Here is a 26,095-nt window from a genome sequence, read left to right as displayed (position 1 = left end):
AGTATGAAAAGGTTATGGATAAATTTGGAGAGGATATGGAGGCCGACAGGAACGGGAAACAACTCTTTGATTTCTGTGCCAGTATGGGCTTAGTAATCACAAACTCCTTTTTTAAACATAAAAACATTCACCTGTATACTTGGGAAAGCAGGGGAACCAGATCTGTCACTGACTATATAACAACAGATCAGGAATTCAGGAAGGCTGTGAGGGACACACGTGTATTCAGGGGATTCTTTGATGACACTGATCATTATTTAATCTGCAGTGAAATTGGGATTGTGAGGCCGAAAGTGCAGGAGGTTAGGTCCATATGTAGGAGGATAAGAGTGGAGAAACTTCAGGATAAGGAAATCAGGTGCAAGTACATAACAGCGATCTCTGAAAGGTACCAGTTAGTTGAATTTAGTAAATTACAGTCATTGGAAAAGGAATGGACAAGGTACAGGGATACAGTACTAGAAGTGGCTAAAGAATGTCTTGGAACATTAGTGTGTAAAGGTAGGATGAAGCAAACGGCTTGGTGGAATGACACAGTCAAGACAGCCTGTAAAAGGAAAAAGAAGGTGTATAAAAAATGGCTACATACTAGAACTCAGGTAGACAGAGAAAGTTATGTCGAAGAAAGAAACAAAGCCAAACAGATAATAGCAGCATCCAAGAAGAAATCTTGGGAAGACTTTGGAAACAGGTTGGAGACTTTGGGTCAAGCTGCTGGAAAACCACTCTGGAGTGTAATCAGCAGTCTTCGAAAGAGAGGTAAGAAGGAAATGACAAATACCTTGGACAGGTCAGGAAAACTGCTGGTGAATCCTGTTGATGCCTTGGGCCGATGGAGGGAATATTTTGAAGAGTTGCTCAATATAGGTGAATATACGATCAGCAATGTTTCAGATTTTGATGTACAATGGGGTAGGAATGATGATAGAAATAGGATCACATTTGAGGAAGTGGAGAATATGGTCAATAGATTGCAGTGCAATAAAGCGGACGAGGTGGATGAAATTAAGTCGGAACTAATCAAATACAGTGGAATGTCAGGTTTTAAATGGCTACACAGGATAATTGAAATGGCGTGGGAGTCGGGACAGGTTCTATCAGACTGGACGAAAGCATTATCACACCAATCTTTAAACATGGAAACAGAAAAGATTGTAACAACTACAGAGGTATCTCTTTAATCAGCGTTGTGGGTAAAATCTTCTCAGGTATTGTTGAAAGGAAAGTGTGAGTATTAGTTGAGGACAAATTTGATGAAAATCAGTGTGGGTTTAGGCCTCTTAGAGGTTGTCAGGACCAGATCTTCAGCTTACGGCAAATAATGAAGTGTTAAGAGTGGAATAGGAAATTGTATCTATGCTTTATAGATATAGAAAAGGCATATGACCGGGTCCCTAGGAGGAAGTTATTGTCTGTTCTAAGAGATTATGGAATAGGAGGCAAACTTTTGCAAGCAATTAAAGCAGTTAGAGTTGACGGTAAATTGATCATGGTTCAGACTAGTTTCAGGGGTAAGACAAGGCTGCAACCTGTCTCCACTGTTGTTCATATTATTTATGGGTCTTATGTTGAAAACAATAGACTGGCTGGGTGAGATTCAGATATGTGACTACAAAATAAGCAGTCTCGTATATGCGGATGACTTAGTTGTGATGGCAGATTCGGTTGAAAGTTTACAAAGTAATATTTCAGAGCTAGATCAGAAATGTAAGGACTATGGTATGAAGATTAGCATCTCCAAAATGAAAGTAATGTCAGTGGGAAAGAGATATAAATGGATTGAGTGCCAAAGAGGAGGAACAAAGTTAGAACAGGTGGACGGTTTCAAGTACTTAGGATGCATATTCTCACAGGATGGCAACATAGTGAAAGAACTGGAAGTGAGGTGTAGTAAAGCTAATGCAGTGAGTGCTCAGCTATGATCTACTCTCTTCTGCAAGAAGGAAGTCAGTACCAAGACTAAGTTATCTGTAAACCGTTCAATCTTCCGACCAACTTAGTTGTATGGGAGCGAAAGCTGGGTGGATTCAGGTTACTTTATCAATAAGGTTGAGGTTACGGATATGAAAGTAACTAGGATGACTGCAGGTACTAGTAGATGGGAACAATGTCAGGAGGGTGTCTACAGTGAGAAAATCAAAGAAAAACTGGGAATGAATTCTATAGATGTAGCAGTCAGGGCGAACAGGCTTAGATGGTGGTGTCATGTTACACGCATGGGAGAAGCAAGATTAACCAAGAGACTCATGGGTTCAGCAGTAGAGGGTATGAGTAGTCAGGGTAGACCAAGGAGAAGTTTCCTGGATTCGGTTAAGAATGATTTTGAAGTAATAGGCTTAACATCAGAAGAGGAACCAATGTTAGCACTGAATAGGGGATCAAGGAGGAATTTTATAAGGGGGGCCTATGCTCCAGACTGAACGCTGAAAGGCAAAATCAGTCTTAAAAGAAAAAAAAAACATGGTGGATGTGCATTTAAAATATGTCCATTTTCTTCTAGCCTTGAAATTAAATCTGACCTATTTTATTGTGTTCTACAGCTGTTCAGTAGTGTCTGGCGGAAAATAATATTGAAAGTCCTAATGGAAGTGAGATAGTCAGAACAACTTGAAAAAGGGGTGACTTTTCACGACTCATCACGACATATTTCAGCCTGTTTTTCTGCTATGATAACTACAGAATCAAACTGGTTATAAACTGTAAAATCTTATTGTTTGTTACCAAGGTACTGGACATCGCAGTGGTAAACTTGTTGCTTAAAATCTGCAACACACATCATATAAACTGCCGTCAAGTTTTACACCATTGTCATAATGCGTAATGTTTGGGTAGGTTCATAGCGCACTTCTTGATACATTTTGGGAAGGATTTACGTTGGACAGAATTTTGAGTATGTCTTTTTATTGTGAAATGTTATTGGCATGCTAGTTTCATTGCAGTTTAAAATAAAACACATTCTGTGTTTACATAGTTTGCCGTTTATGTGAACTGATGAAAAATTGTGTAAATGTGTCGCTATGTCCATGGTGACTTAACAACCACAATCGATTTCTTTTAAAGTGAGAAAACCACCATACACCATTGCAATAGGGGCTACACCTGATAGATTTTCAGTAGCAATTGCTGCTGGGTTTCTTTACCAAAGGTTCCCAAGCCTGATAAGCCTTTCCTTACACAGGATTCCAAGCCTGATTTCTTTTAGTGTCAGAGGACAAAGTTAGGAAATGTGTCTCTTAGGATCCTAATCTAGTGTCCTTCAAAGTACTTGAATTTTTTGCAGGTTTCATTAATTTATTGTAGAATCTCATGAGGAAAACTATGCTGACAGCTAGACAATGTAACTGAGGATGCTGGAATAACTGCAATAATGTGCTGTTACAGAACCCAGGACTTGTCACTCCTTGATAGCCAATAAAATGAGTTTACTTGGCCATGTGAGTGCATACATCTGATTAAAGCATCCTTCTGCTCAGCAGAAGTCTCTCAGATATTTCCAGTCCACCAGTCTTTCATTAATGCACGCAGCATATTGTCCTTCCTGGACATCCGATCTGTTTTGCTTCTGCAAAAGGACATTAATGGCATAAATCTGTTGTCGGCAGGGAAGAAACTGAAAACTTAACTGGCAAAAACTAGTGACAGTAGTGAAGGAGATACATTAAAATCAGACCTCCAGCCAGGACAGATGCCGCATGCATTTATGAAAGAGTGGTGGATTGGGAATATCTGTGAGACTTCCACTAAGCAGAAGGAAACTTTAATAAGTTTTATGCACCCACATGGTCTTGCAAACCACTTTCATTAGAAAAACAATGTTGTAAACCACATAAAAAAGCTAGATTTGGTTTTGCAATGTGAGCATATATGGCCCTAAAAACAAAATGGTGAATGTGCATTTTAAACATACCCATGTTCCGCTGGCCTTCAAATTAAATCTTTCATCTTTTATTATGTTCTTTATTATGTCTTTGAGAAAGGTAATATTGGAAGTCCTGATGATTAGGAAGTTAGATAGAGCCAGAAAAACTCAAAAAACCTCCATTTGAATGTAGCCTGTCTCCATGTCCATATTTGAGAAATACATTGCTCATTTCAAGCCGTCCAGGGTGGCCAATGCACAAAGTGCATAGACACCTCTCTTTGTGATTTTGCTCAATCATCGGTAGCTGACGCAGAAACACATCTGTCGTTCAGTCAGGCATGCAGAGCAAAGATATTTATGCCTGAGACTCTTCAAGCTTTCCAGGCAGATGTGATGTAAATAGTCTTCACGGGTTTGCCTTCTTAAAGGCAAGGAGAGATCTATCTTGCACCTTGTTCGAGCAAAATTACATGTCTTCCTGCAGTAGTTCTTGCAAGGGGCACCTCCTGGTACGGACGTCCTCTATGAATCACCAGTAACATGAGCTCATTCTGAGAAAACTTCTCACGTCATCACTAATGTGTCGTGAAGACAAAAAATTTGATTGCTCTTATTTCCTGGACTGGGATGGACTCAATCTCCATTCACCAAGTGCCCCAATGTTTTTACTTCTTGGGTGCCAAAGAGGCACTTTTTCGGATTCAGATGGAGGCTTGCAGTCAAGAAACACTTTGACCCCATTCTTAGGTGCCATCGAAAAAAACAAAATCTCTGATCTATTGTCCATTTAAGGTGATGAAGCAGGTTGCCCATCATACATTCAAAGGTTGCTGCAGCACTACACAGTTCAAATAAATTAACTTTGAGTTCGCAGAGGCCATCAAGAGTTATGAAGGTGGTTTTGTCTGTCATTATACGAATCAAGGCTCCTAGTGTGTGAAATGCCCTTCTCTACGTTTCTTGAGAGATTTACTGTAATCCTTCTGAAGTGCCCACCCTGTAAAGCTTTTTATCTGTCCAGAAAAGACTTCCTCTTTGGTGGAAGACAAAAGGCATTGTCATAGTTGTTGGCAATGACTTTCACTGTTCACATAATCACATCACTTTGGATTGTAGATTGTACTGCCTGTACATTATTCTAAATATAAGTGTCTCAAACATGGCCCATCTTCCAAACAAACCAGTACCCACATCAGAGTCTTAGAAAAACAGGGCACTTGTCTCTTGGTGGAATAAGTTTTGCTGCTCGTTGGATAGTTCAGTGAAACTAGAATAACATGCCGTCTACCAAAAAATTTAGAATGTGTTCTGTAGCAAGGTATGAAGAATGAAGGTTAGACAAAGAATGGAACAAAAGATTACTGCACTAATTCCTTAAATTAATGAGCTGTCCCACTTCATCCACAGAAATATGGACATAATGAGTGTTTTGCAAAAACCTGTTAATTCACTCAGTGTCTGGGTTCAAATCGTGGTGGAATCAGATTTTTAAACAAACGTCCAGGTTCTAAGAGCATGTCTGTGAAGTATAGAATACACAAGGTGTGCGAGACTGGTAATCGATGGTCAAGTCTCCTTTTAGTCATTCAGTGCAAATACTTATGTCATTTAAATATAAAATTAGTCAAATATATGCTGATTAACACACCTGACAGTCATTTTTATAAAAAATGCACATCATCAAAAAATCCAGTGCTCATTACAAACAAAAAATTCATAATTACTGATATTGTATAAAAGATTGTTAATTAAGAATGTATAATTAAGACATTACAGATATATTTTTTCCTATCTTTTATATTTTACACTTCCTGTAAATACTCATAGAACATGTACCTTTATTTAAAACTTTGAGTCCACCAGGATTCAAACCTGCCTCCCACTCCCACCCCCTTCATGCAATGGGCACTCTACCACAGTGACACACTGCTTCTCGAACTATGTCTACCACATTTCAACATATTAAATGTGGTTGCAAAACTTTAAAAAGTAAATTTTCTTGAGGATTTTTAAGAGCTGCATTGTATTCCTTTTGGAGAGGTGTAATATAGCTCTGAACTTTGTTTGCCATAAATATAACAAATTACAAAAATCCAATTGTTGTCATACCCTTGTAAGTGTTGTACTTCATTGACAATCCTGCCTTTGCGTCTGGACTTGATAGTGGTTGTCATGTGACGTTAGCTGGAGATACCAGGTGCTTCAAACTACCCACATCACAGTGGTTCCAATTAGGCAGCGTAAAAGTTGCTTCCTGCACAGAAAGAACTGTAATACGAACAGTACATTGTTTGTAAGATTTGTATGCTTGGGAAATGTGGATTCCAAAACAGCAGTAAGTCAGCTGCACTTCAGGTATTCCTCAGCATTTACCAGAGATGCTGGGTAGGATCTGACGAAATAGGTGAAAGGATTCCACCAAGTAGCTAAATACAACTGATGAGTGAATTGATAGGTTTGCCAAATATGTGCTTTTAGTTGGATGGCACAGCCCAGCAATGGTTTGACAATAGTGAATGAAGAGAAGCTTAATAGCTGAGACAAATGCCAGGCCAAACTGAAGAAAACATTTGGTCATAATGAGCAGCAAGTCTGCTTAGCAGAACGACAATTGTGGAAAATGTCTCAAGGTCATGGTGAAATGACGCAATCGTACATGCTGAATCTTTTGGGCCTCTGCAATCCAAATATGATAGAAGCTGACATTTGATGAAAGAAGTCACAGAAGGCATCTACCGAGCTCTTGTGGTAAAGAGCATCACAACTACTGAGGAATTTTTCAAGTGGTGCTAGCGTACAGAAGAAATGCAACAGGAAAAGAGTTGGGCGAAAGAACTGTGACTGACTCCTGAATGTGATACCTGTTGCAAATGTGGAAGACCCCCATGACCTTGCTTCTCTTTATGCCTAATACATAAGAGATGCAGCAGTGTATGGCAGCCAGGAATGTCAGACCGAATACAAAAGAAGTAGCAGCCATTAATGTCAATCCCTTTCATCAGGAGGTTGTAGAGAATGTTTAACAGGTGTATTAATCTTTGACATCGATCTCCAGTGCCAGTTGAACGCACCATGAGGAATGGCCTTGGGGATGTTGCTGCTGTCAAATGACAACATGGCATCTGGCTGGCGCAGGTATAACCAACTCGCAGGAAGAGACATTTGAATGATGGAGGACCATTCGCCAGTCTGTTTTCACTGTGGACGTGAGAGAGAAGACAAGTGTTCAATGACTATTACAGTGAAAGATGTCAATCATCACAACAGTGTTATCCATGACAGTCAACTGCGGATGATTGTAGTTGACCTGTGGGCCGAACCTCATCACCATACCCTGGACGAGGTTGCTGCCCAACACAAGGTAGCCATTTCATGTCGTAGTATAGAGGTACCAGCTACTTGTTTAGCTGTTCAGGAAACCTGAGTCAGATGACCACTTTGGGAGTTGAATCCGCCACAGATGGAAATCCTCTTTGGATGACTGTTACCAAAATGATAGGAAATGTCATTGGTGACCAACCAGTGCTGGTGTTAGTTCACTCAGGGCTTTTTTTTCTGTGATGTCGAATGTTTATTGTCGTCAGAATGGTTCAAATGGTTCTGAGCACTATGGGACTTAATATCTATGGTCATCAGTCCCCTAGAACTAGGAGCTACTTGAACCTAACTAACCTAAGGACAACACACAAGACCCAGCCATCACGAGGCAGAGAAAATCCCTGACACCGCCGGGAATCGAACCCGGGAACCCGGGTGCGGGAAGCGAGAACGCTACCGCACGACCACGAGATGCAGGCTATTGTTGTCAGTTAAGGAGGTTATGTTCTGTGGTACCAAAGCGATTGTGGCGAAGGTCACCAATGGGAAATACGTCCAGCTGACAGGAACACCTATTGGAAGAAAATAATTATCATTGACTGAACATATCCCTTAGAATTTGTCATTTTAACATTATATAGTCATGGTGTTATTTTCAAATGGGACTCCTTGCACACACCACAAGCAGTCAGAGATTGTGAAAGATCAGAGCTCCAGATTGATGAAGCTATTCCTACAACCACGCATAACAAAGATGGCTGTGGGCAGTTGTTTGCCATTGGACATGTCATTCCACCATTGAGTCAAGTTCTGATCATTAATTTTGGTGCATAATTGAATTGTGAACCCTTTATTGACTGCATAAAGCTACTCAGGCTCGTATAAGAAGTCTACATGCCACTAATTATCTTAAGCATTGTGGGTGGTCAAGGAGAACTTTGGATCACTGTCATGGCAGCCACAACTCATCCCTAATGTTATGTGAATAGGGATAGCTGCAGGAGTCCAGGAAGGGCACCTTAGTGTCACCAACAATGAATTGTGGTCCACTGTCACAACATAGAATGCGGGGCAGGAAGCTACAATTGAAATACAAATAGGATCTGACTTGACTGAGGAACAACAGCGGTCTGTAATACACCTTCTGTGCCAATTTTTGGATGCTTTTAAGTCCATATTGAAAGAAAAAACAGTCTTAGCTGATTGGGAAAACACGGTTTCAACATTATTGATTATCCCACAATTATCCAAACGTCATATAGAGCATCGCCGACTGAACAACAGATGTGTTTCTGCGTCAGCTACCGATGATTGAGCAAAATCACGAAGAAAGTTGTCTATGTACTTTGTGCATTGGACACCCTGGACGGCTTGAAATGAGCAATGTATTTCTCAAATTTGGACATGGAAACAGGCTACTGGCAAATGGAGGTTGATGAGGTTGACAGACAAAACCACCTTCGCAACTCTTGAAGGCCTCTGTGAGCTCAAAGTTAATTTATTTGAATTGTGTAGTGCTACAGCCACCTTTTAATGTATGATGGACAACCTGCTTCATCACCTTAAATGGACAATAGATCAGAGATTTTGTTTTTTCGATGGCACCTAAGAATGGGGTCAAAGTGTTTTCAGTCTGCAAGTCTCCATCTGAATCCGAAAAAGTGCCTCTTTGTCACCCAAGAAATAAAAACATTGGGGCACTTAGTGAATGGTGATGGAGTCCATCCCAATCCAGAAAATAAGAGCATTCAAATTTTCAGTCTTCACGACACATTAGTGATGATGTGAGAAGTTTTCTCAGAATGAGCTCGTGTTAATGGTCATTCCCAAAGGACTTCTGTACCAGGAGGTGCCCCTTGTAAGAACTACTGCAGAGAGATATGTAATTTTGCTCGAACAAGGCGCAAGATAAATCTTTTCTTGCCTTTAAGAAGGCAAACCCCTTAAGACTATTTACATCACGTCTGCCGAGAAAGCTTGAAGAGTCACAGGCATAAAAATCTTTGCCAGTTCTAGCAGTGTATGTCAGGGATGCCAAAATTGAGCTTCACATCATGCTAGCAGTTTTGGGGTGGGGTAGTTCTAGTACAAGTTCAAGAAGGTGCTGAAAAAGTGATAGTGTATGCTGACAGAGTACTGTAGCAACACAGTGTGAGTGGGGCTGCTATGGTGTAGAGGTAGCAGTGGTGCCTAGAAAAACTCAGCTGCAATGTAAAACATCTTTATACAGTCTTGCGCCACAGTGATCGAAGTGCTGCAGTACGACACATATGCCCCTATGCCAGCTGCGCCATCAGCTGTGGAAGGCTTTGGTGGTATGCTGTCCGTGTGATGTCACGTCCTGCATTAGAGGCACTGTTTGCTTCATTCAGCAGCCCATGGACTGGTTAGCCCTGTGTGGCTGTGAACGAGAAATGCCAGAGTGTGAATGTCTGCCTGGATTCTTGTATAGGTCCACTGCTACCAGTACAGAGCTCAGTAGAATGTGGGTGGATGGTGATGGTATCGCTGTGGCTGCGAACTGCTGCCCTGTGAGGCAAACGTTTGGATGCTGCTGCTGTAGAGCCTGGAGATGGCTCATCCATTCTACTGCTCTCAAGTCCACATGTGTAGACTTAACCTCATGGGCTGATCTGTTAGAGGTAGCTGCCTAGACCAGCATTGGCTACTTGCTGGCCCATAATATGGCGGAGACTTGCAAGGCCTCAGTGTCACAGAGGTTGTTGCCAGACTGTGCATAACTGTGCTAGAATCAAAGGTCATTTATAGTCGTTAGAGACACATTTGTTGTGCTGATACATTACTTACAGACACACAGAGATAAGCACATTTGTGGCCCAGTGGTGTGCAAACTCTCTTCAGGTCAGTTGTAGTTGCACTATTTACACAATGCCACCAAGATTGTATGTCTTGACCTGGCTGACTTGTGTTAGGTAAACAGGCTCGTTTATGAAATGATGTAACAATGGATCTGTACCTACCTGTTTGCCTCCCATACTGTTGCAGTGGAGCTGCTTTTCCCACAGTAATGCCCCAAATTAGTCACAGCATTATAGGATTCTCAAAGGCGAAAAAGATATCCTGTGCTTCTGATAAGAGTTCCTTGCAGTTGCTTAGGCCAACAAGTTCCAGCCATATTTATTTGGCAAACCATTCATTGTTGTGATTGAATGCCATTCTCTATGCTTCCTAACTAGTTTTAAGGATCTGTCAAGTTGACTGGCAAGATATGCAATGAAGCTGGTGGAACACAGCAGTGTTAACAAAGTCTGTCAGTGCTGCATTAAGTGATACTACTGCTAAACAGTGGGAAGATCCAACACTGTTGAAAACCAAAGAAGTCTTGAAAAGTGAGTAACTGACTAAAGGAAGATTCCAGTTAATTAACAGAACATTGTGTACAAGGAACTGTGATCGAATGGGGGCAGAAATGGTTGCTCATCATTCCAGCTCATCTGTGGCCTGTGATCCTGAAATATTTCCTTGATACTCGGACATTTGGTCACATTAGATTCGTGGCAGCTCCAGACAGAATGAAATGCAGGTGTCACTGGCTAGGTCTGTACCGACCTGTTAAACATTGTCAGTCACTATAAAGAATGTCAGTGATGGAAGCGTGTGCCACAATTACCTACAGGGCATGTGGTACCATTGCCGTGAGCGGCAGCCCCATCCCACCAAACTAGAATCGATCACTGGGGGGAGGTTTCTGAAGCTGACAAATGGGTATCAAAGGATTCCCCAGCTACCTCACCCACTTTGCTGTTGCCAAAGCTGTGCCACCTGCTGAAGCCCTGGAAATTGCAAAGCTTCTTGCGGAAGACGACATTTTGAAGTGTGGAGCACCCCATGTGATCTCTGATCATGTAACAGTTTTCTGGTTGAAACTATTATGAGAGGTAGTTTCACATTATGACATCACCCATAGTATTACAATTATCTACCATCTACTGGAGAATGGCCTCACAGTGTGTCCGGCCATCCTGAATTAGGTTTTCCGTGATATCCTTAAATCGCTCCAGGCAATTGCCAGGATGGTTCCTGTGAAAGGGCACAGCCGACTTTCTTCTCCATCCTTCCCTAATCCAATGAGACTGATGACCTCACTGTTTGGTCTCTTCCCCCAAACAACCCAACCCCAATCCCTCGCATTTGGGAGGACGACGGTTCAATCCTGTGTCCGGCCATCCTGATTTCGGTTTTCCGTGATTTCCCCAAATCGCTCCAGGCAAATGCCGGGATGGTTCCTTTGAAAGATCACAGCCGAATTACTTCCCGGTCCTTGCGTAATCTGATGAGACCGATGACCTCGCTGTTTGGTCTCTTTCCCCCAAACAACCCAACCCAACATTGCAAAGGTAATGGAAAAACAAGACAGTCAAGACCAAGTGTTCTGGACCAAGCCAATATGTGACAAAGGGGCAAAGCCACAACCTTTTTATGTGCAACTTAACAGTCTCATCTTGTGCATGTATTTCCAATGTACTGTATTCAGCAACAATGTCAATTGTCAACCTTTTAAATTCAGACACTGAATCTCTAAGAATATGCTCAGTCATGATCGAGGAAAATGTTGCCCATTTCCAGCTAGTGAACTCTTATTGGCTTGTGAAGTCACCCAATAGCCACTGCAGCCTCCACACCACACTAACACACATTAAATTAGCTTTCCTACTGGGTGTATGGAGAGGGGAAGTGGCCCTTCAGCGATGAGTGCTGGTAGGGGTGAAGGGGTGAAAGAATTTTGTGAAGTGCTGGAAACATACTTTTCACACAGATGATGTACTAAGAGAGATTTTGGCCAGAAGTGGAACAAGGGTTTTGCCATAGCACGTTTTAAAGACTTTTCGTGTTCAATTCTGACATGATACAGTTGCAACCACTACATATGCTACTCGTGCATATACTTTGCACCACACACTGTAGATTGTAAAGATTGGCAGCAGAGATAGATGGCATGAAGTGAAACTGTAGCACCTGAGTGTTCTTTCATATTTACATTTTACACAGTGTACAGAAATTCACTGAGCCAACTTCTAATAAGCTTGTAACGTCAATTGGGGAAGTAAACTCATTTTTTCATGTCTCTTATCATGACTAAAATAACACTTTAACAATGGTGAGCATATAAAGTGTGGCTTGTAAGAAAAGCATTAAATAGTAACAGGAGTGGTGACAAAGTATGTCATTAAACAGATGTCTGCATTTACACTTCTGGTTTAAACACTTAGCTGCTGCGATGTTTTTGCGTTAATTCAACATGTTCATCAATTTTTGCTTTTTCCTGGGTGAACACAGAGGACGATTTCTCAAAAACGCATGTTTTGAATGTGTAATTTGTGGTCCTAACATGTCAGAAAACAGCTCGATTAACTTGTACCCAGATACCAATTTCAGTTTTTTTGGCAAGTTTTTACTTGCTGTTACACATCTGTGATTTTTTGAGAACTGATGAAATCCATTACCACAAATTATCATATAAACATTGTGTTGTACATTTAATTTCCTTCACTTACACAGATTTGAACAAAGTATTGGAGAGGATTGCGATTTTTAATTATATATACCAAATACAAGTGATTTTGCTTCTATTTTGAGGAGTTTTAATATTTTCCTCAATGCTGCATTTTCCTCACTTTTGCATTTTTTAAGCCTGGACCTCATTAGAATATAAAAAAGGGGTTCTCTGTACTAGCATTCTGTAATATTCCATGGTTGTATAAATATCGGCACTCTCCATCCGGGGGATAAGTCCTTTCCCTGGCTGTACTTTGGTGTCAGTAATAAATATGCTCTCAGTTCGAATCGTTTTATTTCATTGACAATCATACCTTTGGATTTGGACTTGATTGTGGTTTCAATGAGACATTATTCTGACAGATAATGTTCTCCTGCAGTGAGGGGAAACTTAACTCGCACATGCATATTCCGGTAATAAATGGATGATTGTATCATGATACACAGTCACATTACCTAATTTATTTACATGAACAGTCTTGAAACAAGAAAACTGAGGCTGTTTAATTATAAACCAATGGAAAATTCAAAGAAAACTTAAATTTTGATTGTGTTGAAATGTACAATGAATATATTGCTAACTTTATATTAAACTTACTCCTTTGTGTGTGTGTGTGTGTGTGTGTGTGTGTGTGTGTGTGTGTGTGTGTGTGTGTGTGTGTGTGTGTGTGTATACCCAGAAATTGGAATTTTATTAAAACTTTTTACAGTCCTGTTGGATTATGGATACGGAATATTACAAACCCAATGTCCAACCTCTGTTGACACCGAAACTGTCACTGGTTGGGTCTTGCATTGAGGTGTATTTTTTACATATTCGAAGGACGCCCATAGTTGCCCAATTTTAGAATTATTGTCACATAACAGCCTTCAATGTGCATAGTTATTTAGGATCAGAGTGAAACAGCATCTGGTGTACCTTTGGCTGTGAAACGTGGAAATCTTGACTGAAGATTGGAACAGATTTTCTCTTTGGTTGTTGAAGAAGTTCAATCCCTTCTTTCTTTAAGTTTGTAGAGTGTAGAAGTAGCGTCACTCCAGATGGTTTTTTAGTCGTAAATTTTTTACTATTTGAGGTGATAATTGCATTGATGGGTTCTATCATGAAGGCACAATTGACTGCTCATTGTTTCCTCATCCTGTGTATCTGTCCAATAAGTCATTTCACACTGACAGGGCCACCATACGAATGGCAGCAGTACACATTGTCAGGAGGTACATTGCGTGAGAGACTTCATACTTGCCTGGCGAATGCTGTGGCATGTTTAACAAAACTCAACTGTCACATTGCGGTGGGAAGACGGGAGACCCACTGCCACAACTGGCTGCCGTGGACAGAAAATGGAACTGGGCAGTGGTTTGGGGGCTGCAGGGCATTTTGGCATTCATGTCTGGTAATGTTTGAAGTCTGTGTTTCTAGTCTTTATTGCTTCTGTGTCCTTTTGTGTGAAATTATACTAGTTCAAACAGTTGTCACTCATTTACATCGTGATGGAAGTACTAACTGTATTGGTGACTGATTAGTCCATTTTATGGGACAAAATACTTCCAAGAAATGCTTCCATAGAGAGATTCAAAAAAATAAATGGTGGTTTTAAAGTGAGAGATGAAAACAAAAGAAATGAGTATGACAAGTACAGTCCTACATTTTAAATACAGTGCATTAAAATCCCCATATTTTCCTGCTTTGTTGACACATTAAGCCTTACAATATGGCCTTTTAATTGAACCATTGGTGTTAAAAAAATCCATCATCCATGTTTTAACCTAGAATTCACTTATCTATGATGTGGTGATTTGCCAGAACATGGTTCAGATTCTACATTAAACTTTGTCCCTATACCCCAGTTGGGTAACACACAGAGGTGGTAGTTTTTATTTGTGGATGACCAGCTTCAAACTACTGCAGGGATCATCATCAGATATCTGTAATTTCCTAGGTGGTAGTAGGGATCCCTGGCATGGAGCAGGCCCATCTGTGTTGGTATTGAGAACACTCCGTGCCAGCACGGATGCACCAGCTCATCGGAATATTTTCATCATATTATTGGTTAAATAGGAAACTGAATGATGCCTAATTCAAAATTCACATTTATATAATATAATGGATAGATAAAAAAATCTACTCATTTGATTAATTGCATTTCACATTTAGTGAGATGTGCAAGTCAAGCTTTCCATCCTGCAAATTCTAGAACCACTTAATTGAATTGATCATTGAAGTGGAGCATTAATAAATTAAACTGTTCACTTTGTTCAAACCAAAGTAGCAGAAAAAGCCATCATTGATATTTGTGAAGTGATGCAAGTTTACACATTTCTGAAGCCACACTTTAATGCCTGATAACAGTATATGTTTTTAAATCTGAATATACTGTCTTTTCATTGCAAATTATAAAATATCTGAAGTGTGAATTGTTCTCAAAGTGCAGTGCATTAAATATGTCAGGACAAGGCAAACATTCTTTGCATATCAATATTTTGTGTGGATAAATGATTCATTTTAAAACAATGTTAACACTGAATTTATCTCCTCCTCCTTATTTTCTCCTTCACTAGTACAGGGTCAAATGATGACAAGCAATCATCCACACATTTAGCAATTAGTATGTTTAATTTAATCCTCAATCTGCCATACCTTCTTATGATCACTACCATCAGTTATTTTCAGGGAAAGGTGTGGAGACTATTTCCAGTCTGTGAGTTGTGTGCATTACCTGCTGTGTGTATTCACACTTTCACTCTTCATGTATTATGAGAGAGGGATATGCAACACTGGTCCAGCATATTTGACTCTAGGAGTGTGGAAAACTGCCGAAAACCACACTTAGGCTGACCAGTACATCAAAGTAACAGTAGCTGAACTCCTTCCATCTCAAAAGCTATCACACTGTGTATTTGGCTATGTAAACAAGTCCTGTTAAAATGTGCAGATTACAATCAAAAAATTAATAAATAAAATTAAAAAATAAGACAGCTTTCATTTCTAAATTGGGACACAAACAGAAAAGTATAGTGCAGAATCATTCATTGAAATGCCTTAGCTGTTTATTATGGGTTTCTATTTGTGGACTTCCCTACAGTAGGGAACAAGAAAAGGTGTGTTATACCAAACTCCTTGTAGACTGATGGATAGTCAAAAAAATACTTGCAGTGTCATTGATTTTTCCTGTTAGCAATAATGGCATTTTCTACAGCAAAGATTTTTGACAAAAAAATTATAGTAAATTACCTGGATACATGAAGGTTTTAAATGGCTGTTAGATCATCACACCATACAAAAATACAATGAAAAAGAAATTGTGGCATATGTGGGGTGAACAGACCTGCATTATTTAGTGGCTTGAGCACCATGACAATACAGCCAGCAGTGCACCCAAGAATGAGGAATTGACTTGATGGCATTCAGTTAACACTTAACAGTGACCAAGGAGAATTTAACCACTTCATGTAGGTAGATCAAAAACAGCCTATTAAGTCATATATCTTCAAGACCAAGCATTGGTAATGTGAGTGAGCTGAGTTATATTGTCAGAGTCACTGCATTGACAGTGTATTGAGTAATTCATTTGTAAATTAGGTAATTTGGGAAAGGCACACTATCTAGTCACAAAATGGTCTCTATCAAGACAGGGAAACATTATTTAACAAACAGTTGCAGAACTCTAACAACCTTTCCAAACTTAAAAAGCATAATTTGTTATTCTTTGTTTGTATACTTCCTTTATTAAAGAGGGGTATTCCTGCACCACACAGGTGACTCTCTGAAGACATTATGAACATGCCATCACTTGCTCACTTGTGTTCAGTTTGCATTTCCAGCAAATAGCATAATCATTAAGGGATAGTAGGATAGGTGCAAACCTGTGATACTTGATGCAGCACACTGAATGTGCAATGTAACTTATTTGTTTGTCTGTTTGTGATTAGGATGTTCAACTGCTATGTTATTAGGAAACCTACAAAATTTATACGGGATGACTTAAGCTAAATCATGAGTAATATTTCTTAAACAAACAGAATAATATAAAAGAACAGACATTTTTTCAGATAAATGTGGCTGGCTGTCAGTGAATGAAAAATTAGAAGAGTCAACCACTCCGACATACATTAGAAATATGCCCCAACTGTTTAGGAGAGTGTCTCAACACCACACACAATTTAAACAGGAACCACACTCAACACAGGGATGTCCTTCAGCAAACAAATAAAACACAGATAGTGTACTCAGAGCTGCAGACTGAAAGCACTAACAAAAAGGGTACTCTTACCATCAAAGGAAGAAGCCTACTGTCAAAAGGTAGTCCCATCTTTGCAGCATAACTTATTTCTCTCTCTGTGGTTGGAAGAACATATGCCATGGCACGACAGAGATATGGGGACTGTGGCTCAGTGCTAGCCACCTCGGGGCATTCAGTCTAGATTTGTGCATGTGTCTCTGACAATGATACCATAATGTAAGGGGGAAGCCCAGTGATTTACATAATTAAATCCACTTACCCAGCTTGCTGCACTAATTTTTCTTTGCTTCCAACATGGCTTGGTACCTAACAAAATGACAGACTTTTGTATATTTCTGCAACAGGAAAAGTGCATCATCACTGTTTGGGACTGTTTCGCCTGTTAGGAAAACCTACTGAATGACTTGGTACAATACTTTGTGAAACTGGACAGATGAACTATTCTGGCGCTGCAACAAAAACTGTAGCAGAAACCACAGGCTGTTCTCCTGCAGCTTGTTTCTCAATAGCAACATCCATGTAAATCTGTGGTCATGGTTATGATCCCCACCACTGTTTGTTGCATGCAGAGAGCCGGCAAATTTACCTCAGCCATTCTGAACTGTACTGTTTTGCTTATGGAATTTCTGGTAGACAGCAGAGTGCTGTGTGTTTGTCTTCCAATAGTCGTTTATACAAATTGGGGCAGAAATTGCAACCACCTTGGACCCTAGTGAATTGCCTTACAGTGATCTCTGTGCTCTGTTAACCTTGTACTATGGTCAGCAGACACACCTTTCTGTTGCTACGCTTTGTTGTAACCAGTGTCATGAACAACAAAGATAGTCATTTGCATCCCAGTTGGCCAGTTTGGTTGGTCTTGCATGCAAGTGCAGTTTTATGTACCAGAACTGTGAAGTTCTATGTGGAATCATCAATTTGAGATGTGGATGTGCACTTCGCCCCTGACAGGGACGTCACAGCTTAAGTTTTGGCCAAGTCAGATCCTAGTCTTGATGAAGTGCACATAACTACTAAATCTTTCAAACACTCTTTGGCAGCCCAGCCTGCTTTTACAAATGAGATGAAAGTTGCCCAAGTTGTAAGCCACAATCACAAGCAGCAGTCACCTGACAGTTTTGACTCATCAGCCTGTAATTCTGTCTCTAAGTCTCACCCGAGTTCCGAGGCATCTGGATCGTTGGTGTCTCGTGAAAGAATTTTCCCTGTCACCACAGGAGCTCATGTCAGACTTGACTCTGCTCTCTGTCTGTGGATCTCCAGCTGTACACCAGTGCACCTGTGTCTTTAATCAACAAGGTCACACGTAGCAGGCTGAGTTTGCCTCTGTGGTAATGGACCCGATGCTAGGTCCTACCTGACTGCTGATAGGCCATTCCTCTCCTTGGAGAACTGTCACTAGCAGCTAAGGTGAAAAAGTTTGAATGTGTACTAACCTTTTCAGTGCTGCACATCCCTGCTGTTATTAACATTTTTGCTCCAGACATTTTTATCAGTGTCGGGTTCACAGTAGATAAGCAACTTAATTTAATGTCAACAACAGTGCCTTTTCTGACATATAGGGAGATTTTTGAATTAACACTCTAGTGTGTACATAATCTATGGCTCACATTTCTCTGTAGCTTTCTGCAGTGCCTAAATTTTGTTGAGCTCACCCACTTCTGTTTGTGACGCACAAGGCTGTTTATGCGGAACTTGTATGACTCCGTGACCAAGGTATTATTTCCCCCACTTTGCACCAGTTGATGAGCAATGCCTATGGTGGACATGAAAAAACTGAACAGGTTATTAGATATTAGTGGTTATTTTGCATCTACTAATTCCCAGCCTAACAGTCTTTTTTTTCCCCAGCCTCACCACGAGGAGTTGTTTAAACTGGCTGGGGGACAGTACTATTCAAAGACAGAGTTAAATTATGCCTGTCCCTGTCTCCAAATGCTTCTTGATACTTCGTGTCAGCTGCTAGGCTTAAATACATCATTCGGCTTACTCAGGTAAAGTTGCTTATTGTTTGGGGTTGTGAGAGCATGTGCTGCTTTCTGGAGGTATTTATAACAGTCTGTTCACTTTATTCTGCACTGTGTTAATTATTTGGAAACTTTAATGGTGGTGGGGGGGGGGGAAGAATCTCAAATACCTTTTTGGACGGGCCAAGGACAACGGTTCATGCTGTCGGTTGGAAACATGCAGTTTCTTTGCCCTTAGTGTCGGATATCTTGGGCACATTCTTAGCCATAAGTGCACCATATCCGCACGCAACCACATCAGTGGAATTATCACATAGTGTATGAAGTTCATTCCTCAAGTGTTGCAGAATTCACACCCACTCAATCAACCTTGCAAGAAGGGCATGAAATTTGTGTGGTTGGTCACCTGTCAACAGGCTTTTCAGCACATTGACAGAGATTACAGTAATGGGTAATTAAAGTACGGTAATGAAAGGACCTCACAACAAACTTAGTTCTTGCAGCAGTTACACCATTACTGTGGTAGATTGAAAGGGGGGTGGGGGAGGGGGGTGAGGGGGAGAGATTGTATTGGTGCCAGATTGAGCTGTACATATTTAGTCAGTTGAAAGTTGTCATGTGTTAATTGTGCAGAAATACAGTGCTTGGTGAGACAAATCCTTGTTTTCCTATAACTGTTTTTCACAACAGCCCTACAGTGTCATTTTAAAATTCGGTAATATTCACTCTGCAGTGAAATATAGTAGAAACATACTTTTGTGATGCCAAAAGATTATTTCTGTCGCCTCCTTCATTAATAGAATTAATCTGAATATCTGAAGTGGTGTAGGCTTGCGAATTTTTAGTGTTTTGTCTGTGGTATCACAAGATGCACCCATATGTCATCTCGTGTAGCAATTCATTGCATGGAAACCTAATCTTATGTTAGTGGCTTTGGGACTTTTTGTGAGTTGCCTAAGCCAGCGTAGCATTTGTTAGACAGTGAAGTGAAGTGCCTCTTGAACAAAGGTGTGCACACACAGCCTGTGAAAGTACTGCTTTAGTTACCAGTGCTGTTAGATGTGATGATAATAATGAATCAGATTCATGGGACTAAATTGTCATTTGTGTTTGATGTGGTTTGCAGATCAAACTCATTATGTGCTTCTACATTAGTATTAGAAAATTATGTGCACCAAAGCCATATATGTTTGACACTATTACAATGTACCTCGGCAAGCTGATGTTGTGTTGTATGTGGTAAGATGCCCTTGAGATATAAATATGTGATCACAGTATGTAGTTCTACATTTGACTGCATTTTCGTGTTCACACCTGTCTTCCTACTTGTAGTGACAGGCATCTGGCAACTACATGTGTGAGCTGACACACTGTATTGGAATAACTCACAGTCCAGATAAATCAGGGTGACAAGAATAATTGCACTCAATGGAAAAAGACTGAAATTTACTTGATAATATTAATCTGTTTGCTGGTAATTCATATTATCTGCTTCATAAGATAGGTGGATGTTTGCACGTCTGTTGAGAAAATACAGAGTATTAAGGCTGTGAAACCTTAGCTGGAAAAACACAAGGTAGTGGGGGCAGTGTTATGACTTGAAGAATGGCAACATTTCATTCTATAGAACTCTCTCTCCATACACCAATTTGCAATAAATATATCCTCAAAGTTAACATTCAGCTGTACATGATGATTGTGTTTCAGGGAAACGTGTAATACTTCTGCAGGATACCGTACTTTATCACATTACTAGAGGGCTGGGAGGAGATATCTTTACTTCAAAGTACTTCTCTGCTTGCCAAATTTCTTGAATTTTAACACACTTCAACAGTCACTAGTTCTCTTCCATTGATGTGTTGCTATACGAATCATCAGACATGCTCCCTTCCACAGCTTTGGGAAGCTCTGCGGGTTGCCAGGAGGAGGTCAGAACTTTTCTATAGTAAATCTGTTCATCATTCGGAAAGGTGTGGACATAGTTGCAGTCCCACTAAAAAAGTTAAGGAAGGAATATTGTGTTTAACGCCCTGTTGACATTGACATCATTAGAGATGGAGCACAAGCTCGGATTGTGCAAAGGATGGGGAAGGAGGGTTGGCTGTGCCATTTCATAGGAACCATCCCGGCATTTGCCTAGAGCAGTTCAGGGAAATAACAGAAAATCTAAATCTGGATGGCCCGACACAAGTTTGAGCCATCGTCCTCGCAAATGAGAGTCCAGTACACTAATCACTGTGCCATTATGCTCCGTAGGCCTACTATAGTCCTGCACTCACTCACACAGTGGAACTTTTAAGATACAGTAGTGCCTTTCAAACCCAAAAACTGCTTAAAGCTGTGCTCTTTGATTAATACACTGTTCATGTAGAGGCTCATTGAACACTGAATTCTTCATGTGGTGTCATATAAATTCAGATGCTTGTAGTATGATTGTGAGAGATAAACAACATTGTCTATCTGATCAGGGTGTAACCGCGGTCCATCAGGTTATAAAGAGGGTTAGTGCAGAACTGGTGCCTACCAGCACCCTTTTCTTAACATTTGATTGAATGGATCTCCTATTGAAGATCAAGATGGGCTATGAATTCATCATCAGATTCTACATACTGAACTCAATACATTGCTACCAGTGTCAGCATTTTAACCATACTCGCATGTCCTGTAAAAACACAGCCAAGTATGCAACTTGTGGCAAGGATGTTCATGAGGGAGATGGTCCACCATATTATCCCCATTGCATCAGTTGCAGTGGCAACTATGCTGCCCCATCCCGTGAATGCCCCGTGTACGTAGATGAGCGAGCCGTTCAGGAGATCCAGGTGAAGACAAAGGTACTCCTCAATGTTACTTCCAGAATTTTAGCTAACCGAAAGCCTTGCATACAATTATCCAGTAGTTACAGTACTGGTGTTGTTATGTCACAGCCCATGAAAGGTATGGCTATACAATCCTGCAACCTCCAGTTCAGTGCTATGGTTGTGAAACTGTGTAGTGCTAAGGTGATTTCCTCACCCTGCCCACTACCTTTTTTTCAGATACCACACACACTTTCTCGCACCTGGATCTCTTGTTCTGTACTGCACAGCTTGCCCACAGTCTAGAGTGGTTCATCCTCTGAGACATACTCGAGTGATGAGTTTCCCATGCATAATACACTTGCTAACTCATGTCCCATCTGTACAAGACCAACTGGCAGCTTTCTAACACTATCCAGTCACCTAAGGTGTGTGAGGCCTCCTCCCCTCCCATCCGAGGTGGGCCACCAGCAGGAAGTAGCACGCCCTAGGAGAAGCGGACAATTGTGGAGGATTTCTCCGTGATGAGTTCCTCAGAAATGTAAATGGATTGAGATGAAACAATCAACGTCTCTCCCGGCTGCACTCTGATACCTTGTGGTGTCACGCTCGGAAGTTGGTCACAATTTCACGACAGTTACTTCATTTGTTACTCAAAAGGATGTAGATGCCATTGCCAGTCCTATGAAGTCCTGCTATCGTTGTGTAATGGGACCTTGCTTTTGGAGATGGATAATGCTTTTCAGCTTCAGAAACTGTGTGATGCAACACTTCTCCACAGCTGTCCTGTTAAAGTAGAGACCCACCACACGCCTGTGATTTCATGTACACTGGTCTGCTTGATAGACTGATATTTCAATCCATCTCACTGAATAGGAGTGACTGAAGTTAACTGAGTCAAGAAAAGGGTTTATACAGAATTTGTGCCAACCCACAATTTGTTCCTCACATTTGACTGTGTGGTACCTCCATCAAAAAATTAAGACTGTCTATGAAACTGTCAGGCCATATTTCTCAAATCTCACGTGTTGCTATAAGTGTTAGTGCTACAGCCACACACGTGAATTGTGCGAAAATGCAGCCAAGTGCATAACCTGTGGCAGGGTAGCTCATGAGTGTGTGTCCACCTCATTGTATCAACAGCAAGGATACTTGTGCTGCTTTTTCCTGTGATTGGACAATCTTCCTCAATGGGAGAACTGCTGAGGATATCTGGGTGAAGTAATGGGGTTGTACTCACATTGCTTAGAAAATGTTTGCTAGCTGCAACCCTTGTACACCACCTTCTGGCAATTATAGTACAGTTCTTCCTACACCCCGACCTACGAAGGACATGACTGGGTGGACTTGTGACTTCCAGTTTAGTGCTACACTGTGAAATTGTCCAGCTCTGAGGTCACACCCTCATCTTCATCTGCTGTGGGTAAACACCATACCAACAAACCTTCACCTTTGCCAGTAAAATTGCATGCCTTGCAAACAGAAGCATGGAAATCCAAAAAGGAGTACTCCTGCGATGACTTTCTGTGCAAATCCAGCCAGCCAATGTCTGGGTCTGCACCTGACAAACACAAAGGTTCTAAGCATACAAAAAAAGGCAGATGATCTTCCCCTTCTCCACCTGGACATTCTTCAGTGGTGCCACCATACTGTACCCTCACCCAGCCAACCTCCGTTTCAGAAGGACGCAGCGCCAACACCAGTGTGCTGGCCAACCGAAGGCAAATATAGACAGTTCTGTCGAAGTAATGGACCAGGATCTTCCAGCCTCTGAAACTGGCCATAGCGCATGTTCAGATTCTGCTACTCAGCAGCCACTGCCGTGACTACTGGGGTTCATGAAGATATGGTGACATACATATAGGCAATCAAAAACTTTGATGGTGATATGGTTGAGAATCCATGTCAGTCAGGCAAAATCTCCGTGAACACTGAAACAATCATTCGGTCAATGCATCAGGTCGAAGATATCAGTTTGGTAAAACACTGTGTTCTGCTGTGTGAAGATGTCCCTAGCTGCCCGCTGTACATCCTCATCCAGCAGGAATCCTCAACCCTGGGCATGGGGAGAGGTGAGGACTACTGTACGGGTGTCAGTATGTCACTTGAGTTGGCATAATTTCTGCGTTGGGACATTTTCGATATTTGGAGGTGCAGTGTCGTGAAGCAGCACAGAACTTGACACACCATTGGTGCTTTTAGTCAGACATGCTGCCCCATACACATTCTTCATTCTATGATGGATGTCTACTGTTGTTTGTCCTTCAGCAGTCAAGAAAATAACAACATAATGTTGATCTTGTTTAGATGCATTTGGAAATAACATCGTCGTAATTCACATTTCTGCATCTACCGCGCGCATTTCAGAAACACATGGATGCCACACTGATCCCTCACTTCCAAGTCAGTGCTTATATCGCAACATTGGAGTCGTGCTACGTTGCATATATGCTGCAGCAGTGCCCTCAAACATAAATTTTTGATCACCTTAGTTTTGTATCTAAGTTTATATATTGCAGAAATTGATTTGTAAGTTAAAATAGAAATGTCATGCTAACAGTGAACTAAATTCATCAGTGGTGTGCAGTATTTATAAACTGTGTGTATTGTATATGTCAGTGTATAAAACTGTAGACTAAATAAAAGTACAGAGTTTATATCAATGCACTTCTCCTGTATCTTAATGATGTTAAGATTTTTATTTGTTTCTTAAAGATTACAGTTAGCCAGCTTTGTTGTGCTCACTCTCCACATTAATATTGTTTCTTCCTTCCCAGCTGACAGATTGCTGTGTGAAAGTTTTGGTGTCCACGTTCAAAACCACAATACTTGCTGAATGTGCTGGAATGATCAAGGCAAATGAAACTGAAAGTAAGTGACAGATTTTGTTCATTTTTTAAATTACTTATATAAGTAAATGAACTTATGTTAGTCCATAAAAATTTTCAAACACATACCTGAAACAGTTACTGAAATGGCTAAGTGGTTAGTAGATGGAATCTTGGATCTTTGAGGCAGGCTTGTGGATGTCTGGATGACTATTCAGTGAGAGCATTGTCCATTGAAACCAAAGGACTGGGCTAAAGTCTCAGTCCAGCATCCACTTTGGCTGCCAGGAAGTTTTAGTGTACAGAATAATGACATGTAAGCAAAAGTGACTGCTATTGACTATAAATGTGACTTGGCTAGAAGCAGGTGATTGTTGAGCATTGTTGTAAATATAGACTATAAAATCAGGTGTGTTGAGGTACTAATATTCATAGGGGAGGGAATACACTTCAGTTCCACAGTTACAAGAGCTGAGAATTGGAAGGGGGGTACAAATGATCAGATTCACTATTAATAGGACCCCTGTCATGTTTTAATAATAGTTAAATTACTGTAGCTTGTTATTGCATTAAAAATATAGAATTTCAAACTGTGATTCGTTATCAGAAGTGAATAGACCAGCGCAAATGAGACTCATTGTCATATCTAGGGGGATCCTGATGACTGCTGGCGTGCTTGTGCTGGCATCCCATATGGCCATTAACCCCTCCACCACTCTGCTCCTGTTGCTATCCGTGCAGCCATTGCAATGGGTGGTGCCAGTGGCAACACTAAACTGTTAACTGCAGTCTCCACATGCTACATTATCACCATCAGCTGCAGACCTCACTGCACGGGAACACTATGCGTTTCCTTCCATGCATGACTCAGTTGCAGGCCACTATCTATGTTAATTAGATCATCTTTGACCCTAATTTTAGTGACCTCTTCAATCACACAATGAGGGAGACTGCCTAAGTATCTTTGTTTAGTTTGTATTCTGTAGTACAGCCAGTTTCTATACCACAGTGAGCCGCAGAAGCATAGGTGGCCTGGTGTGGTTCAATGCGATGTTATGTTAATGGCACCTCTTTTTACCATGCGTACAGTTTCCCCTAACAAATGCCTTGATGCATTGGCAGGGGGTATGGTAGACCCCTGTTTTGTGAAGGCCTAAATCCCCTTCATTGAACCTGATAGTGAGAAGCTCTTAGGGAGTGGGCAAAATACAAATTTGACATTGTCACTCCGAGACTGCCGACTTTTCTGAAGGTATTGCTGATAAATGGGATGAACATTACTGATTTGTGCCTAGGTACAACCTGTCTGAAAGCACACCTTATTCTCCTTGTTGCTGTATCCATTCCTTCAGAATGTTTACTCCAGAACAGCATGCAGCAGCAAACAGATAAAGCATGCGTTCAGACATACTAGAAATATGCCAGGAAAATATCAGCTCAGGTATGATGTACATAGTACTGAGAGTCTGTTTAGAAATTAATACACTAAGTTGCTGTGACACTGAACACGTGGTTTGATGTAATATTTATGGAAATTCTTTCAGAAAATTCAGTTGGTTACTTA

The 26,095-nt window shown here is 40.8% G+C and overlaps 1 protein-coding gene across 3 annotated transcripts in view; it reads left to right on the top strand.

The window, feature by feature from the left end:
* Positions 1–26,095, top strand: part of LOC126297779 (cullin-5) — a 203,646-nt gene that overhangs the window by 45,341 nt on the left and 132,210 nt on the right. For all 3 annotated transcript variants that reach the window (XM_049988959.1, XM_049988958.1, XM_049988960.1), the window contains exon 6: positions 24,481–24,574. In XM_049988959.1, coding sequence (XP_049844916.1) covers positions 24,481–24,574 — 94 coding nt within the window. The remainder of the gene's footprint in view (positions 1–24,480; positions 24,575–26,095) is intronic.

The sequence above is a fragment of the Schistocerca gregaria genome, chromosome X (genome assembly GCF_023897955.1).
Source record: "Schistocerca gregaria isolate iqSchGreg1 chromosome X, iqSchGreg1.2, whole genome shotgun sequence".
Lineage (NCBI taxonomy): Eukaryota > Metazoa > Arthropoda > Insecta > Orthoptera > Acrididae > Schistocerca > Schistocerca gregaria.
This window is presented reverse-complemented; position numbering and strand designations above follow the sequence as displayed.